This window comes from Mycteria americana, chromosome 7 (assembly GCF_035582795.1).
Source record: "Mycteria americana isolate JAX WOST 10 ecotype Jacksonville Zoo and Gardens chromosome 7, USCA_MyAme_1.0, whole genome shotgun sequence".
Taxonomy (NCBI): Eukaryota; Metazoa; Chordata; class Aves; order Ciconiiformes; family Ciconiidae; genus Mycteria; species Mycteria americana.
In genome coordinates, this window is record NC_134371.1 from 2,245,555 (window position 1) to 2,264,636 (window position 19,082).

Genomic DNA, 19,082 nt, shown 5'->3' on the forward strand with positions numbered 1-19,082 from the left:
CGGGCAGCCCTTAGCTCTGACTGGGCAGCAGAGCTCAGGCACTCCTGTGGTACCATAAAGAAACTAATTTTTTTCTTATTCTAACTCGAGTAAATGCTCATTACCAAATGTTATCATCTTACCTGTCAGCGTAACAAATTGCAGAGCTCTGGCACGCTGGAGAGACAAACACCAGCAACACTCGCTGCTTGCAACTTATCAAACTCCGAAGATAAATATTTATCCGGCATGCTACAAGACTGCGAGCTTCGGGCCGTAAACCCTGCTGAGCAACCGCGCCAAGGAAGCGGGCACCAAACCATCACGTTAAATCACTCGGATCCCACTCCCTCCACACCTCTGCCAGCCCTTGCTCAGCTTCTTGCCCGTCTGCTCCTCCCCGCGCGTGCCGCAGCAAGGACAGGGCAGGGAAGGGAGGCGGCCTGCCCGTGGCTGGGCTCCCCGGAGCAGCCGAGCATCCCCGCTCCAGCCCCGCGGTGCCAGCCCTGCCACAGCCGCTGGTGTGGCCCTGGTTTCCCAAAGCGAGAGAAGTTCAATGCGGGCGGAATAATATTTCTGAGCTGTTCCAGGCCCCATTTTCAGAGTCACTGGCCAGCAGCAGCCCCAGTGAAATCAAGAGAGTTGGGAGCATTTAGAATGGTGGAAAAATCAGTAAACGCAGAGGTACGCAGTCATTCACCCTCACTGCACCGGAGAGCTGTGTCTGAGACTTAGACCTCGTGGTGACAGCTGAGAACAGGCTTGACTCAGCAGCGCCAGCACTAGCTTTACTCGATAGACTTTAATCTGAATTTATTTCCCAGGTCATTCCTCTTGCTCCCTGTTCCCCAAGCGCTTTCGATGACACAAAACGTTGCCCGTGTTTCTAATCGCTCTTCGGTTTTCTTGCCAATTCACGAAGCTCTTCGAGCAGGCCCCCGCCCTCAGAGCCGCCCGAGCAGCGCTGCCAGCCGCACCAGCCCCTGCTGCCCTCCTGTCCGCAGAGCCAAAGCCAAAGGCGACGGCCAAGAAAGTCGGCACGAGAATATTTCAGAAAGCAGATTATGTTGCTGACTTTTTAATATGCCGTGCTCTGCAAGGGACTTCCACTAATGCTGTGGGCTCCCTCCGCTACTGAATGGAAGATACGTATTACAGTAAAAAGCATTACAGTTAATTTTTTTCCTGATTTTTTCCCCCCCTTAACTCTCCCTTTTTGGCAACAACTTTTTGCAAAAGATACATTTTTCTACGTTGGAAAATTTCAAATTTTATTTTTCCTCAGTCTTGCATGATCTCCAAGTTAATTTCTTCACCCGCAGACTTCTCGTTAATCCTTCCCCCCCCCCCCCCCCCCCTTTCCTTTTTTGCTTTCAGTTTTTCCTACTGTGCTTCCTCTACTTTGGAATCATTTGAGAGTGACAAAGAAAATCAAATAAACTAGGAATTTTCCAGTTTTGGAGAAATTTTGAAAAGTTACAAAACAGAGAAGACAATTAAAAAAAGAAAGGAAAATAAATTTTTAAAATTACATTCAAAGGGGAGAAAGAGCAGGAAAAAGAGGGGAAAATCAAAACAGTTAAATATTTAAAATTATTTTTCAGCGGTATTAAATCTTTAAAACTGCTCCATTTCAAACCTGAAAGCAGCAGCAAATTTGGTTTTTTCCACAGACACATATAAACAGGAAAAGGATAAAGTACACTGAGATTAAATAAGAAGGAAAATCATCTTTTTACAGACAGAACGCGATTGAGGAAAGCAGAAAGCCCTTGCGCACTTGAATGCTCTTGGCAGTGTCTAAAGCCACCGAGACCTTGTGCATCTCAGAAGCAAAGGTTGAGGGGCTGGGGTCCGGGTTTGTTTTTAACCACGTCTCCTGGCTTGCAGGCCGTTAGCCTGAAGAAAAACCTGCATTTCACACGTGGACGTGGAAGCTGCTTCTACACCAGCAAATGTCCCAGTGCCGGGGAGCGCTCCCACATGGTGGCTCTTCATCACCTGGTAGCGTCATCGAGGCGTTAGACCTCTCGTGCTGCACAAAGCTCTCCCTGGTCCATGCCAACAGACGGTCTCCCCCACGGTTTTCCATGGCCCTATTCTGGAGGTAAAAGAGGTCCACGGTATGGCAGTGGGATGCTCTGCGCCAGAGCGGTCCCAGACACGTTTGGTCTGCTGGCACGGCCACGGAGGGGCCAGCAGCTCTACAGGTAGGTGGTGGCCTCTCGGCTCTCCCGTTCTCTAGCCTGCGCGACGGCAACGTTGATGCACTGAAGCCACTCCTCGGCGTTCTTCTTGTCTTTGGCCTTGAAAACATAGGTCTTGCTGTCGGTGAAGATCTCAAAGGCCCGGGGCAGGCTGCGGTCCCTGCGCTTTTTTGCCACCACTTTAACGCTCTGCACCTTGCTGAGCTCAATGGGGCAGTCGTCCGGGTCGTCTTTCTGAAACACAGGGAAGACAAACAGAACCAAGTTCATCCAGCTGAGCTTCCACCATCTTAATAAACAGTTGATGTCTCTAGAGCTGGGCTTGTAAACGTTGCTCATGCAGGCAAATGCACTGATGGGGACTTCCCAAAAGAGCCTTAGGGGAGTTAGAAACCCCCCTCCCACGCAGTGCCACGCTCACCTACTCAACACCATCGGGTTTCATGGGGTCTCATGGTCTACCGCACCCAGTGGCCCAGGGTCCACAGCAACGCCCATGAGCTCTCACCCCCCTCAGCATCTGCACTTTGTAGTTCCAGCTTCAGCTATTAATATGGGCTTGGGTTTTCCCTTCTCTGGCTTTTAATAAGGGTGATCTTTGTTAACGGAGCCACGCACAACTCGTGCCGATGGCAAATGCTTCCTGGGTATAAAAATCAGCCAGTCCTCAGGGACTCAAGAAAGGTCTCTTCTCTTAAGCAGTGAGAAGTTGTTCCCTTCCTCAGAGTCTCCACCTGAAAACGGAAGCAGCAACTCCTTTTGTTGGTTTTGAAAACAGAACAGGTACCTTGAGTCTGACCCAGGAACGTGAGGAAATCATGGCATTTCTCGGTGGGGAATGGAGAATACGGGATAGCTCAGCTGCAATTTTGTTTGAAAATGTATAAAGTAGGCATGTCTAGGAAATCTTAGTGTCATTGTACAAAATACGATGCAGGGAGTGTAAGAGAGAGTTGTACAAAGTCATGGAAGTTTCCTGCAGGAGAAGAGATTTGTGAGCTCATAAAAAATGTGCAAATTGGGTCTCCAAGTGAGAAGTTTAAGCCCAAGGCCCTGATTCCTCAAGAAAATTTTGTTTCTCCTGTTGAGCTTCTTACACTTTTTACCAAGAGGAGTAAGACAGGTTTTCCAAAAGCTTTCTGCTCCTATCATACAGGAGAGCTCTGGACCGATCTGATTGAGAATTAGTGGTTAATTATCTTGCAGGAGCTGAGCACGACTCGGGAGAGGCTGTGGTGTGGGAGCTGCCATCTCCAGAGCTGCTCTGCCGGCCCTGGCTTCATCTGCTCTCCCAGCAGGCCAGGCCTGAAATGCAGGACCAGAACTGGGCAGGGAGACTTCTCCTGCAATAATGTCTCAGTCTTTCTGGGAAGGAACCAGGAACATTTTACTGCTCTAAGGAAAAGCTCATCTAAAAAGACGATCCGAAAGAAGTCCCAAGCCCAATGGCTGTGATTCCTCTCTGGGATTTGATAGTCCGCTACCCTTACCACTGATCTGCCATTTTTCCACATCCATAACGAATACCCAGGATGAGTTTCCCAACTTTTAGAGCTCCTCTGTGTTGCGTACATAAGTATTATTTACAGTCAAGGTCTCCTACATTCCTGAAGTGCCATAATCCTTGGGCAATCCCCTCCTTTGTGACTCAGACCAGCATTGAAGTCTATCCCTTGACCGGAGCAGCTCTCCGGCAAGAGAGGCTGGCACGAGCCCCTCGGCAGGCCCAGCGGCTGGGTGAGCAGACAGACCCCTCCGGGACACGGGAGGTCCCTGGGCTGCGAATGGCAGCGACAGCACAGAGCCATCGTCCTCCCAGCACATCTCCATCCCCGGTGTTGCTGTTGCTCGTTCTGGGATGGGACATGTATTTGACTCGTTCATTTTTTATCAGGGACCCCATTCCAGACCTGAGGAGTTTTCTTTAAATGGATAATTTCCCCCTGAAATGTTCAGTTCTGACCAAATGACTTTCCATGAGCAATGAAGTTCATCTCCAACTTCACGTGGGAACAAATGTTTCCAGAGCCATCACTGATTCCCTGTGCACGACCACAGGACCACAGCAGTGGCCCACGCTCCCCTGCTTCCACAAACACTGATTAAGGCTTTATCAATAGCATTAAGCTGGCTCTGCACTTGGGATAAACATTATGAAAATTTTATCACAGAAAATGCAAAGCAACAACAGAATCGAGAACCAAAACTTTGCACCCCATGAGCCAGACCCTTAGACTTAGAAGCCTATCTAGCAAAAATGATATATTCCCTTCATTACCACAGTGTTTGACCTCAAGTTGCTAAAGAAAGTTGATTGTACCCTAGGCACATTTCTGTGAAGGAGTTTACCACAATTTTCCAGGAGTTTAGGATGTGGCTTGCTTTCAGACCTCTTATATTTTGGCTTTCTCCTGCCTCCCCTTTACCCACTGCCCATACAGTTGCTTACACAGAGCGAATATTGTCCACATGGTTACTGTGACAAAGGGAAGGTTCGTGGTGGGGCTCCAGGAATAAGCAGGCACAGCCAGCTGGCCATCTCACAATACCTCCTCTGTGTTAGCTTTGTATTTTTAAGTGAGCAGCATGTAAAGTCCAAACGCCCACGCAGCACCCAGCCCTGCTCCACAATGCCAGAGATGACGGGGCAGAGCTGTCACGCTCAGCCAGGCAAGCACCGTCCGGCCTCGAAGACTGAAACAAGCACCAGATGCAGCTGGGCAGGAGCCTCTACCACCGCTTTAGCCGGCCACAGGCTGTAGCCCTGCATCTTGCAATGCTTTCGGCACCGGTACCTGGCCAGCGAGGTGTGGGGCTGGTCCTACCGCCGGGTGCCGGAGGTGAGCAGGAGCAGACCTCCTGTGAGTAGATCACAGCAGATCTAAAAGTCACACTTTTATTGTCCAAACCATTTATGTGAGGCTTCACACCTCCAGCCCTGCTTAAAGGGCTTAAAATTTTCTGTTTGGTGTCTGCAATAGTCAGCCCAGGGCACGTGCGCAGCCTAAACTGGTGGGCTCAGGGTTGCTTCAGGCTACAACCCAAGCAATAGTTAATGGCAGGACTTGACTCTCAAATTTTGGCCAAAAACGTAGAAATAACAGGATATAACGCACCAGCTTGAAAGACTGATTACCCAGGCGCAATAACCCCGCTGCTGTCCCCGGGGGGCTGGACGCCAGCCTGCTATACTGACAAACCAGTCCAGGTATTTGTGTTCAACTTTAAAAAAGAGCAAAGAAGCCTCAGGTTTGCCAGTTAGAAAAGGAAAGTTAATCTATATGAATTACACTGTTGAGCAAAATCTGCTGTTCAACAATCTAATCTGCCAGCTTCACCCGCCTGCCACGCGTTGCACGTTCCCCGCGTGAACACGGCGAGCACTGAGAATGCAAATCCAAGGAGGCGATTTCTGCGTGCTAATTGCATCCCAGGAGTAATCAAGGTATTCTGATGTGCCTTATGCCTGGCTTGTTTGGATAGCTAATTAAAGCCATTCTGCTAAATACATTTCTATAAGCCAATCGACTTGCTAAAAACCAACAATTATTCTGGCACTCTTTCAAAAGGGAACATCAGCCAGTACCGAGCTGCAGCTATGGTACACGTATGGATTAAGCTGTCTTCAGAATCTCAACCAAAACACCAGAAAAAGTCTCTAGAAAGTAAGGAAAAGGCCGTTTCATGACCTGCTTGTGTTCAGGAGGATGGTGTTGTCCCACGAAAAGCACGTGTTCCTCCTCGGCCGGACACCCTGTGGTATTTCTCATAGCAAAGGGCTCAGGAAGCCATTTAAGCAGCTTAAAGAGCTTTACTAGGTTTCTATAATAATAAAGATTATTATAGAAATAATAAAGATAACAGAAATATTAAGGTTTGGCTATAGTTAGAAGATGCTGCTACTTTTGGGTTATCTAAGAGAGAGCTCTTGTAACAAAAATAAATAGATTATTTGGCACAATGTTTGATAATTCTCATTGTGAAAAGCTGAAGAAAAGTAGATTCTAATAACTGAGAAGTAATAACTAAGGAGGACTGGATTCAATTACCTGTTCCTCCATGCCCTGGGACACACTTGTCTCTGAGCCCCATCGGTATAAATTTCAAACCATTTCACAGAAATTTCAGCAGAATTTCTCTGAATTTAGATGAGGGTAGAAGTGAAAGCAAAAAAACCTCCGTTCCTTGGGGAGAAAAGCATTTTAGCATCACCTTGCTTTAAACACACTTGTACTTCCTGCACAAATAACACCATTATAATGCCATCATCTCAAGAACAGTTATTAATGTACAAAAGCAGGGAAGACTTTCAAAAAGGGTGAACAGCTGCTTGATTTTGGAGGCTGCCCTGGGGTGTTCAGAAGGGCCTGACTTTCCAGATGTGCTGAACATAACCGTCTCCCCCCCAAACACTGCTGGTCCCATGAAAACCGGGGATCCAGAAATGACAGCTCACTTGCAGCATGCTGGCTGTGGCTGCTACCTGCCTTGCTGTCCCATGCCATACCCTTTGCAAGTGGAAAAAATATATTTACCTGAGCAGAATTTATTGAATTTGTGTTTATTCAAGGAAATAAAGAATCATTGGTCAAGACTGGAAGCTATTTTTTAACCCACTGTAATTCCTTCAGGAACAGAAGCTTTTGCAATATCCGAGGTGACCCTGGGATGCCTCGAGGCAGAGGGGACGATGCTCAGGCACAGGTCACCAGCTAGTAGGGTATAAATTACTGAGACATGGGAGTCGCAGTGCTGAGCCCTGGGCATTTGTTGCCTGAACAAGAGCAGCGCCAATCTAATACTCTCAAAAATCTCACGTTCTTGATCCAGAGAGAAAAATATAACTAAAGCCAGGGAGCAACCCCTTGGCTGAAGTTAGCCACGCGGCGTACAGAGACCACGGGCAAAGCTGAGTGGTAAAAACCTCTGGGAAATGGAGTTGGGGAGGAGGGCGAGAGAGAAATCAAACTGACGGTCTTCTGACTTACGGATTTGCCTTTCCGAAAAAGCAGCTGGTTGCCAGCCAGAGTGAAGTAGCGAGTTTTCCACCTTTTGATAAACTTCCACCGGACTTGCTTCTCTTTAAGCTTGCCTTCAATCAGAGGTTGGCCATCCTGATTTACAACTGGGGAGGTGAACACACAAGGAGGGGGTTATTTCTGTCCTCCAAAGCCAGGCTTTTGCTGCAGAAGAGTTTTTTTTGCAGTTTAGCTGTGTCAGCTCCAAGACCACATTCCTCCCGACCTCAAGCATTCAGCTGTCACTTCAGAAAGACTTTTCAGCCCTTAGTCATGTTTTGCTTGGGAGGCCTTGCAGATGGAGCTGACAGCTCGGACTCCTCTGTCCATCGCTTTTTCTGTTCCCTTAGCCATCACGTACTTATCCCCACCATTATACCTCCCAATTGTTCCTCAGCCCTGCAATAATAATTTATAATTTCATGGAGTTGAAAATAGGCATTTTTGTTGTCTCTGAGGCTTTAATCCACGCTACAGAGTTCAGTACAGTTATATTCCTGCTGTGCAGTATTTTGGACAGGAATATTTTAAGGATATCACTCTCCATTAACTGCAACAGCTTGCTGCGTTGCAGCAGCAGCCCTACGGAGAAGGAATGAAGAGCCAGAAGCGGGATGTCCACATGGGGCTGAGAGACTCAGCACCATCCCACTGGAACGAGCACCAACCTCTCATAGGTAATTCCAGCCCAGAAATGTGACTTTTTGCTGAGAAAGAGGTTGGAGAGTCCCGGGGCTCTGTCTCCCAGGCATGACCCTTCCCTTCCTTTCCCCACCCTCCCAAGACACAATTCCATCTTCCCTTGGGAAAGGGATGTATTTATTATCAACCCTCCCTTATCAAGTGCTCGAGCAATAACCTAGCCTTGCATTTTGTAGAGGTCACTCCCTGTTACATCTTTAGTATCTTTTCTAGTTCTCTCTTCAGGAATGTCTCAAAAGTCATTTAACATTAGCAATCTATTTTGTAAAAAAAAAAAAAATAAAAAATCCTTACAACAAACCCAGAGCCACTGACATCCTGTAAATCTCACAGCACTGACCGGTTGGGAATGTGATGCTTTCTATTCCTTTTGCATTTCTAAAATAGCACTGTTTTGACATCTGGACTGCCAAAGGCCAGAGCAACCCACAGCTCGGCCCCCAGAGACCCAGTGCCTGTCCTGCTCCCTCAGGAACAGTCAGGGTCTTTTCATGATGTTACCCATTGAGGACATCGATGTTTTTACCACCTTGAGGCAAAATTAACTCACAAACTATTAGCGTGTCATTGGCCAATAACACTGCCTCGCCTGTACCCTGGGTGGGGAGAGCTAAAACGGCATTTCTGCCACGTGTGTGCCTACATGCCATCCTCGCTGAGCCTACTTTAAATACAAGATGGGCAACTCTGTCCAAGCCAAAGATGAGGAAGGAGGAGAAGGAGAGACACAAAAGCTTCTGTCCCCCCCGATGACCTGCGCTATAGTGCGTTGCCCAAGAATAATCTAAAATGTAATTAAAAATACATAGTGTACAGTATAGAGTTCAATAACGGTAACGACTGTAATAGGCACGGAAGCGGAAATACAGGCACGCTCGGCTACCTTACCTTCAGCTCAGCCACTTTCCAGTCCATTCATCTTCTATAGCGGTCTGAAAAGTGGTTTCAATTTGCCTTAGAAAAATAACTTACATTTGTCACTATAGATTTTCCTTCAATCAATTCCGTTAAAAATAAAAACCAAATAAAGTCTCTAGGAAAGGGAAAGAAACCCTTTTTTTCTCTTATTGCAAAATTATTGCTATATTTAAAATTACTTTCAGAATTCAAAGCTCTGCGTGAATATTGGGAAGCCTCGCACTTTCATTTACAGCGTGTTTATAAGGCGGGGCCACCTCTACCGCCAGCCCCGTGACCACGGTGCTCACCTGTGACCAATGGCACTTACCTCGGCTGGAAGCGCGCGAGGTTTCGGGAGCTGGAAGAGCGTTCCCAAACCTTGCACGCAAAAAGGAATTTTCCAGCACAAGAAAAGCCCAGCAACCAAGGGGATCACCACGGGCTTTAAACCACGGCCGCAGAGCAACCTCGAGCCACTGCCCTTCACATACAGAGCAAACAATTTAAAAATGCTCTAACACCACGGCTGGGTTTCTTTTTCCTTCCTTTTCCATTTTTACACTGATAGACAGGACATGATGGATCAGATAGACTGAAGAGCAGTCCAAGGCGTAAGCAGTCAGAGAATGGATGTTTTTTGACGTGATGTTTGATTTGGAGCCCTTCCCAGCGTCTGTCAGATGGTCAGTTATCCTCTGGCTGGCCGTACTTGCATACCTTAGCGTGAAAGTTTATCCAGTAATGCTTTCGCTTGAAAGCGTTTGCTATCGTCTGTGCGTGAGCCTTTCAGAGCCCAAAGCGCAGTAGGTCGGAGTGATGCTGAGCACGCGAGGTGAGCAGGGTGGCCAAGCGCAGCCGCCAAAGGTAGCACCTGGGGTTGCAAAGGCTATATAGCTTTTTGGACACATACCTCCCTTCACTACTCCCTGTCTGGCAGAGGAAAAACAAACACCACAAATACAGTGAATGAGATTTAGATAAAGAATGTATTTTTTCCCCAGCGTTGTTTATATTGGCAGAGAGGCAGGCTTTGGGGGTCTTCAGTGTGTACTATTTCAATTTCCGCAAGAAAGTCTATAAATATTTCTGTCTCTGTAGATAGGGAGTTTTTGGAAGGAGGTGGACTGAATGAAAAAGGGGGTGGCCAAGTTTCTGCTTTGATGGGAAACTGCAGCTGTGATTTCCACGATAAAAACAGGTCGTGCTCTGCTCCTCGCAGCCCGCTGCATCCCTAGCTCGACGCAGCAGCTCTTTTCTGTATATTTTCATGCCAGCACTGATGCGTTACATCACGCGATCTGGCACAGGACAAAGTAAAATAGAGGCTTGCTTTCTCCCCGCATAATTTTTATCACTGCAAAATAGCCCAAATTTACAGGGAAGCTGGTTTGGGGCTCCACCAATTTCACAGCACGCTCTTTAGCGGGACAGAGCCACATTTTACAGTGTGCCCCTTAATAAAAACTTGGTAATTGTGTTAAATATTGTTCTCAGAACTACTACAGATACACGTTTTCACTCATTTTAGAAATTTCCTCAACTGACAATCTTTTCTCCCCAGCCTTTCAGAGAAGCGTGGTCATGGTAGGGGCCGTTTTCAAGCCAATATTCAGTTTATGTGAAAATGGGACCAAGAAAATGCAAAGCTGAGGGGATTTAAAGTCTTCCTTGGCCGTGAGGATGTTATGACATTATTGCAAAGATGCCATAGCTCTTTGCTGAGGGCGGCCGCCAGCAGCCTCTGTCCTGCCTCCGCGCCCTGGTCTGCTGCCGGGGATGTGCCCAGGAGCAACGCTCCAAATGATGGGTCTGGGGCTGGATGCTACATCTGGGGTGGGGCTTTTAAACCCCCTGCTGAACAGGCTGTGCGGGGGGTGGAAAGGGCCACGGGGAATCTCCCTGCTCTGTGGCAGGGAAAACCAAAACAGGGCAGACCAAAACATCCAAACTCCATACATCCCTCTGCATCCCTGACGTGCGTTTCTGAAGCACCGGTCCATGGCAGATGCCTTTGTGAACAAGCCTCATGCCACGCGGTCTACGCTGAATTTACGCTTATATAAAAGATGTAGAATTAACTGGCAATGAATCTATGGCAAAAAAATCCTGCATAGGCACACGCCCCATTTTCTAGACAAGAGAAACAATATCCTGTGGCAAAGCTCCCTAACAACAACTAACCCTGTTCAAACAGAGCAGAAAGCAGCCGAAATCCAGCTCACACAGGTAACAAGACACACACAAGATATCATCAAGTACCACTGAACAAAAAAGTACTGGAGAAAATAATAATCCATTTTGAGCAAGGAGAAAAGCTAGGTATTTTTCAGATAAATCTGATGGACCCAGTTTTTTTGCAGAAACAAATCTGAGATGAGTCTTGGCTTTTTCACCCGAGCAGGACCGTGCGGTCATTTCTGCCTGTGGCTGCGCTGGTGTCCTCTTAGAGGGGACGCTGTCTGCCAACAGCAGCTTCACGGGGGAAACGTACTGGGAACAGAAGGGCTGTCTGTCTTTCTAAACAGCTTTCTAAGGCTGTATCAGGTATTATGAGGCATTTCTGCAGCTGAGATTTGCTGGGATACCCATAATGGTCATCCTTAAGGGTCATTCCTCTTTGGGAGCTGAGCAAAAGGACGGTCCCACAGGGCCGGCAGCTGTCTAGCAGGTCTGAGTACAAGTCCTCATGCTCTCGTACCAGCCACTTCATCTTCTGGTGACTTTGTTTCCCATTTATAAAATCAGCATTATAATTTGTCAGATTTGTGAGAACAGATTAAAAGTTTTAAATTTTTATAATTGAACAGCATCTAAGCTGATATTTGGTTCGAGTGCAAATGCCCCATAAAATTTCTAACTTAATGATGTACAGGGTAATATCCCTGTTATTCCCGTAATTTGCCATTCACATGTGCACTCTCTTGCCGGAGGATGTTTTCTCACCATGAGAATATGCAGTTTGCTGTCAGGAAATTACCATCTCAGTTGCATGTGGGTGATAATAACAGGGCACGGCTCCATATCGTCTCCCAAGATGAAGTGTCAGAACCGCTATGACAAAGTCTACCCAGTGAGAGACAGAGAGCAAAAAGCTGTGAACCTGAGAAACTCAAACCAGCAGCACCAAGTAGCAGCCTGTCCTGGAGTGTGCATAAAAGAAAGAGGAGAGAACTTCACTTTAATAAAAAATGACAAAGATAGCACAGGAAAAGAAGTTTTCCTCCTACGTGATAACAATAAAGAATTCATAATGTGCACAGTGACTTCCAGAGCACGATGACAGCTGTATAAACATCTAGACACAGCAAAAGTAGGACTTGATATGAAAAGACAATTGCTCAGTGGTTGGGTCTTGTGCATCTGCGTGGCTCCTGGTCGCATGGGAATGGCTTCGATACCAATTCCAGTGCAGTAGGAACATGCTTTAACCCAAACTAAGAAGGTGTAAAGCACACAAAGTTTGGGGACCAGAAGATACAGAGATGATTGGTGGTCAAGAATGCAACATGAGAAAGAAAATGAATGTGCAATTTTGGCCTAAAGGGGGTTTTTATGGCCAAAATCTTTCAAAACCAGGATTTACTAAAGAAACGCTGATCTCTCTTTAAGCACCCGGTGGCTGGAAGCAATGCTAACAGAGCACTTCTCATGTACATCCACAAAGAAGCCCATGGGGAATTCTGATGTCAGCTTCCAAAGTCATCGTAATGAATCTGATGCCAGTATGTCTGAGGGTCTGATTAGAAGAAAAAGATTCATGAAAGATAAGAATGAAGCTCTTTTCCAATATTTTTCTAAGTTCTTTTGCTTATTTTCATTGCGGTTAACTTCACAGAATCACAGAATAATTCAGCTGGAAGGGAGCTCAAGGGGTCTCTCGTCCAACCTCCTGCTCAAAGCAAGGTCACCTATGCGGTCGGACTAGGTTGCTCATGAATTTATCCATCCGGGACTTGAAAATCTCCACAATATCTCTAGGCAAGCTGTTCCAATGCTTGATCATCCTCATGGTGGGAAAGCTGTCCTTTGTAGCTAGTCTGAACCTCTCTTGTTCCAATTTATGCCTGTTGTCTCTTGCCCTCCCACCACACACTACTGAAAAAGCCGGGGTCTATCTTCTTGGTGACCTCCTTGTAGTTATGGACAGACTACTATGAAGTCCCCCTTGAGCTCTATCTGCACCAGCCCTTGTCCCTCAGCCCCTCCTCACGGGGCAAGAGCTTCAGCCCCCAAATATCTTGGTGGAGCCTGTCCCAATCCTTATTGGGACTTACTCAGTCACCACTGTAGCCATTGAATGCCTGCTGTGTGCAAAGTAGGAGTAAGTGCATGGAGGGGCATCATGAGTAAATCCATACTGCCTCAGAAATGCAGAGCTTGACTCGTCTGTCTGAACTCTTCCCAAAACCAAATTCAGTAGGTGGTGACCCCCGCTGCTTTCCACGGCAGAGCAGGGTTCTATGAAAGAAGCATCTGCACTTCTGATACAGTTAGAAGATTTTTAAAAAATGCAATCAGCTGCCACTTGGGGTGTGCACATTCCTTATACACATATTAGTTATCGGAAAATTATGTCTAGTTTTGATTTCTTCACCTTGCATGAATAAGGACAAATCAAAAGACTTCAGAACAGTGATACAAGAATGATTTAAGACTGATTTTCATATGATTATTCATATCACGGGAAACTAATGAAGTGTATTCTCCTTCATTTGCCCAAGCAAAGATCAAGATGTGACATGATGAAGTCCACAAATAGAGATTTTCTGCGTAGCAGGGAAGGGCATAATGTGATGCAATGTTTAGAGATAGACTAGAAATGAACCCACATTTTAACAGTGTGGTTAAATTACCTGAGCAACAACTTAGGCACGTCATGGGTTCTCCTTCACTTGACTTTTAAAAATCAAGTTTAGACATCTTTAGAAAAATATGCAAAAGGAATATGGATCAAAGAGAAAACATTTCTTTGATATAAGCATTATTGGACTAGATTCTTTGACTATTGTTTTATAGAAGGTCAAACTAGGTGATCACATCATCTCTGGGCTTGAAATCACCCTGTGGTGGTATGCTGACATGTGCGATGAGATCTTTAGCTTGAAAAAAAAGAGTTAAAGGATTCAAAAGTTTATATTTACTATATATTTGTCATTACTTTTTTTTCTGCAGGACACAGGATAAAGCTAAAAATATTACCCAAACTCAAAATGAAGAATTATTTACTATAATATCTATTGCTTCTTAAACCATCTCAATATAGAGACACTAACTCCAAAATCAATTTAACCCTGAATAGTACCTGTTGATGTAAGTGTCCATTGGAATTATTTTCTATTAATTGCATCTTGCTTTCTTTGCAGAACTGCAATGCATCAAGCTTTAAGTAGTTTGAGTACTGAATAAAAAGTAAAAAACCCTCCCAAGATGAACTCAAGACATAAAAACCAAAGCATTAAATCTTGCGTTTGATGAAACATAAAATCATCCACAAAAATTCAGTCCAATCGTGAATGATCTCAATGATAATAAACTGCTCTTAACTTGAAAGAATGGAATGTGTGGGTGGCAAGCAGACAAAGATAAATGCAATTAACCTAAAGGAATACGGATTCACTCTCTCTCATTAATCATCACATTTGGTTTTGTTGAAAACCTGGAAAAGGACACATTACTGAATGCCACTTCTTATAATTTTCAAGCAAGCATTATAGCTGGGATATTTCAGTTCACTAGATAATCACCACTGCTAGCAGAAGATAAATGTATTCAGAAGTTAATATGGGGTAGGCTATTCTGAGTGAATTGCTTTTTTAAAAAGGAATTCATAAAAAACCCCCTCAGTTTTACCCGAATCATTGCCCATGGGCACAATGTCTCTCTGCAGCCCACAGGGATTACTGCAATTTCTTTGTAAGCTTCCAGAATAGGGAATGTACTGCAATTCTCTCGCCAGCTATCAAGTGGTTTTACTAAAATTTTTGTGCAAGAGCTTGTGAAGCCAACTGTCAATACAGGAGGTTATGTTGAAACGAGGCTCTTAAAGGCCAGTTTTTCCTAACAAGAGGCACACACTGCATTTACTAAAATTTCAAATGCCTTGTATCTGTGCTTGAATGGTCGTCATTTAAAAAAAAAAAATAGCGTAGCCTGGTTTTCCTAGCTCTGAGACGAGCTACACGGTCAGGGCACATACGTGTATTTGAGCAGATGAGTAGGATTTGTGGGAATGCTCTTCCTGGGTGGCAGGAAAAAACAATTCAAGATGATTTAACAGCACTTCTGGAGAAGTGCGGTTGTATAAGAAATGCTTTGCAGTCAGAAGAATGCATGAGAAATATCCAGACTTTCTCTGGGTTAATTGCCACTTTGAGTACATCCACCACATTGCTTAAGCATAACTGCCTCTTTCCTCACAAACTCAGTCTCCAAGTGTAGTCCGGCTCCAAAAATCCTCCCAGCTACATCCAAAAAAAAGATCATTGATCTGGCATCCTAAGGCAAGATCGAGGCTTTCAGGCATAATGGTTTCCTAAGTCTGGAGGATAAATGGCATCTTGCTATGTGGCATCCAAAAAATGCAACAAAACCCAACATTAACGAAAAACAAAAGACGGTAATAGAAAAAGAATTTGCCTCTGAATTCCTTCTTAAAGAAGACTTTGGTTGCTAAACAGCATTGCTGAGAGGGAGAAATTACTTTCTTGTCTTTCAAAAGTATTTGAGATTTCAAAGGGTCTGTCCCACTGTGGAATGAAAATAAAAGCTATTTTACAGCCTTTACATTTCTTACCAACTCAAGGAGAGCTCTGAATCCTCTTTCTTGTCTCAGATCTTATAAACCCCAAAAGACCCTGGAGTGTCTCCCACTCTGGTAGGACTTTTCCCAGCTGCCACAGCTCTACATCACTGATACTAAGGTGAATTTGTCATTCACCTGCAGAGTTTTATTCCATTGAGCACTATCTTCCATGTTCCTTTCCTACACCTGAGCTTTTTTATGACCCATACAATGCTTTATTTTCTTGGGCTTCTAAAGGCTTTTAGAGCTGAGAAGCAAATCATGATATTCACAATGTGCCTTTCTTGCAAAATTTTCTTTAAACTGAGACAAAGAGAGTAATTGCTCATAAAAAGGACAGTTACAGTCCAAAAATATCCTGTGCCTACTTCCCCCCGTTCCTGACCATCCTCAAAGGCGTCCCCGAACTCTCAGGCTTGGCTCTAAAACAAAGGGTAAATGGTGATTTCGTAGATGCTGACATTTATTAAAGTCTCCTCCCTCCTCTCCTGGGCTATGGCAGCAGAGACAGCCCGGTGGCTGGGCTGGGCTGGGCTGGGCTGGGCAGGGAGGAGGACAGGCTGGAAACCTGTGGGCAGCGATAACCCTGCAAACTCCAGGCACCACCCTCGGTCCCTTCAGTGCTTGAGGAGGAAAAACCTTCTCCCAAATGTCCAGGCATCCTCCATGCTCTTGAGTACTTGTGGTACTCGAGAAAAAGAAAGCAAAGTCTCAAGTTATTGCATCTGCTGAGAAGGTAGCATTTCATTTAACACCTTAGTGCTGTATTTGCATTTTTTTCCATCAGGCTTTAGTTGACATCATACAGATACAAGCTAGAAAAAAGGTAAATCTAAAACAAAAAATTATTTGTTTTTCCACTCCTAGAAGAGGCAGTATAATTTACAAGGGCCTGTATAAGTACCAGCATATGGGAATGCAAGTCTAATTTGTACCCGGACCTGCTGGGTGAGCTTGCTGAGGGCAGGCCCCCCTCGCCCAGCTGGCCAAGTGCTCTCGCACTCACACATCTCCACGCAGAGTGGATTTTGGCACTTCTTGGGAAGGGCAGAACTGCTGCACTGCTGCATGGACACCGCTCAGGCTGGAGGGCAGAGCTTTGAATATATTAATCCCTTCCCTTGACCCCAGTGTGTAAAGAGAGAACCGTGTTTACACACTCAGGGAAGTGGGATCACCGCGTGCGTTTCATTGCAGCCTTTTCTCAAGCAGCTAGGGGAAATGGTGAACCCTTGGGAGCGACGTGACCTTCTCCCTCGTCTCTGTGGGATATTGCGACACCAAGTCTACAACCTACAACACTGCGATGTGATTTTTCACCAGCCTGAAACAACGATGAATTAGCGAGAGGCGGCGTGCCAGGCCCCCCACCGCAGGCGCTCCATGGCAGGCGTTGCGCTCCCGCTTCCCGAAGACCCTTAGTGTCAGGCAGAGTATACAGTTTACCCTACTCGAGATGTCAGCTCAAGTGCTCTGCAAACAGACTCAAGAGCCTCTTGTCAGCGGTACAGAGACGGTCCCCGCTTTCATAAGGTCTTTTACTAACCGAAGAGCACTGAAGACCTCACTGGGAATTGCTGCCTGCTGTCGCGGTCTTTTATTGCTGTTTGCCTTGAGTTCAGACCCATTTGAAAATACCAGCTCTATACTGGTCGTACCGGTGGGGTCTGGATCCCAGTCCCAGATCCCAGTCCTGGCAGCAGAGCCACGGTGCTGTGCCACACGGACCTCCCCGCACCATGTCCTGCTTCCAGCCCTTCTTAGACCTCTCCGTGGAGGACACGGCGCTTTGGCAGGAGAGCAACAGGGAAGCAAGGCGTCAGCTGTCCTTTGGTGTCTCCAGACTCGTGTCATCAGCAAACCCCACGGCATCGATAAGGACATGGTGCCTCGTCACCCCCAAGGTTTGCCTTTGCCACCTTCATCTGGTCTGTTGGCTCCAATACAGCTGTCCTACCAGCATAATTAATAGCTTGCTACAAACACTCCCCTTTTTGGACTAGTTAAGTGTCTTTGAAAATTCAAACCAAAGCTATTTCATGAAGCTTTGAAATTTTAAGCAAGACAGACTCCTTTTCTTGTAGCTTGACATACGTCTATCACTGATGTTATGGACAAACTACAGCAAGACCACGGTACTGAGATGAAATTTCAGCTCAAAGCATGATTTCTTTTATGGGTGTTGAGTCCCACGAGAGTTGTGGAAGGAGGAAGATGGTCAAACACCCATGAAATGAGCATGGGCAGCCCAGCCTGCAGCAGAGGCTGTGCCACTCTTGCAAGACTTACTAAATTCAGGGTTGATGAAATATAAAGAGATGCTAGCTGTTAAAATAAATAGCCAAAACAGCCAATTATTCAAAGGCTTGGCCAAAATATTCAAAATTCTTGGCCAGAATTGTGCAGGCTTTTACAGAGTGGCAAAAACATCTAAGAAAAAGGCCATTCTTCTGAATTTCAGTACACTGATCTAAAACACATGGGTATCAGAAGGCTTCAAAAAAAGGTCACTAGAATCTTTTACCTGGGAAAAAGTGTATTTTCCACTCACCCTGTTTTCTAATATCGCTGAAGTATTATGGCTGTTCTTAAGCATTGCCTTGTTCCTAAGAAGACATGTACTATGGATTCAATCACATTAAAGCAAATAATTCTAAGAACGAAGACGACATGAATCGGGTGTAGTATCTAGGCCAATGTCCCCTGACATGTGGCACCTGTGCAGTCTCCAGAGGACCTGGGACATGGTCCAGCAGATGCAGCTCCTTTATGTGGACACTGCAAGATAGGTGCAGATCCCTCCCACTCCCCAGGCATTAGTAGTCACGCAGATTTATGAGTCTATATTAATTTTGGATTGTATCCCTCTAAGCATACACCAAATAAGGTTTGTGCTTGACACTGTATCTCACCAGAGATGCTGAGACAAGAGGAGTTTAATGGAGAATTCCAACTAAAATAGACACTGCCTGTGCTATGCTGGAAAGTTTGCTTTCCCTTTTCCCCAACCTCTGCCACCGTCACCAGAGACACGGCGTTATCTGTGAGCTTCGCTCCATCCTCCACCCACCCCAGCTCCACCACCACACACAGCCCACCAGTGACAAAGGCAGACCACTTACCTGTTGCCTTTTCAGGGTTATTGCACATGAAGCACTGCCAAGTTCCCGCTTCCTCGCTGTAGCCGAATAAATCGAAGAACCTCACTTCTTCCAGGTGCATCTGCACGTGGTCCAGGTCCTAGGCCAATAATGAGAAAAACCAAACTCACTCACGAGGTGAACCACTGTAACAGCTTGTAACAACAGCTTGTAACCCAAAATCACAGAGGGTGCACAGTGGGCGCCAACGAGTGTCTCCTTCCACGTGTCTCCTGTGGGCAAACAACCTGCCAGGGCAAACATGCAAAGCAGGATGTACCTCTCTCTCCATCATCGGTAGCAGCTTACATATATATATATAAAAGTTATATAT

General features: G+C 45.8%; 1 protein-coding gene across 20 annotated transcripts in view; it reads right to left on the reverse strand.

Annotated features, from left to right (window-relative positions):
• Positions 1-794: 794 nt before the first annotated feature.
• VEPH1 (ventricular zone expressed PH domain containing 1) overlaps positions 795-19,082 on the reverse strand; it is a 99,637-nt gene continuing 81,349 nt past the window's right edge. For 3 of the 20 annotated variants that reach the window (XM_075506775.1, XM_075506779.1, XM_075506781.1), the window contains 3 exons: positions 18,731-18,848; positions 7,175-7,311; positions 2,040-2,420 (listed from right to left, as the gene is read on the reverse strand). In XM_075506775.1, coding sequence (XP_075362890.1) covers positions 2,184-2,420; positions 7,175-7,311; positions 18,731-18,848 — 492 coding nt within the window. In that variant the 3' untranslated portion in view covers positions 2,040-2,183. The other 17 variants (XR_012776373.1, XR_012776372.1, XM_075506782.1 and 14 more) reach the window with 17 other exon arrangements.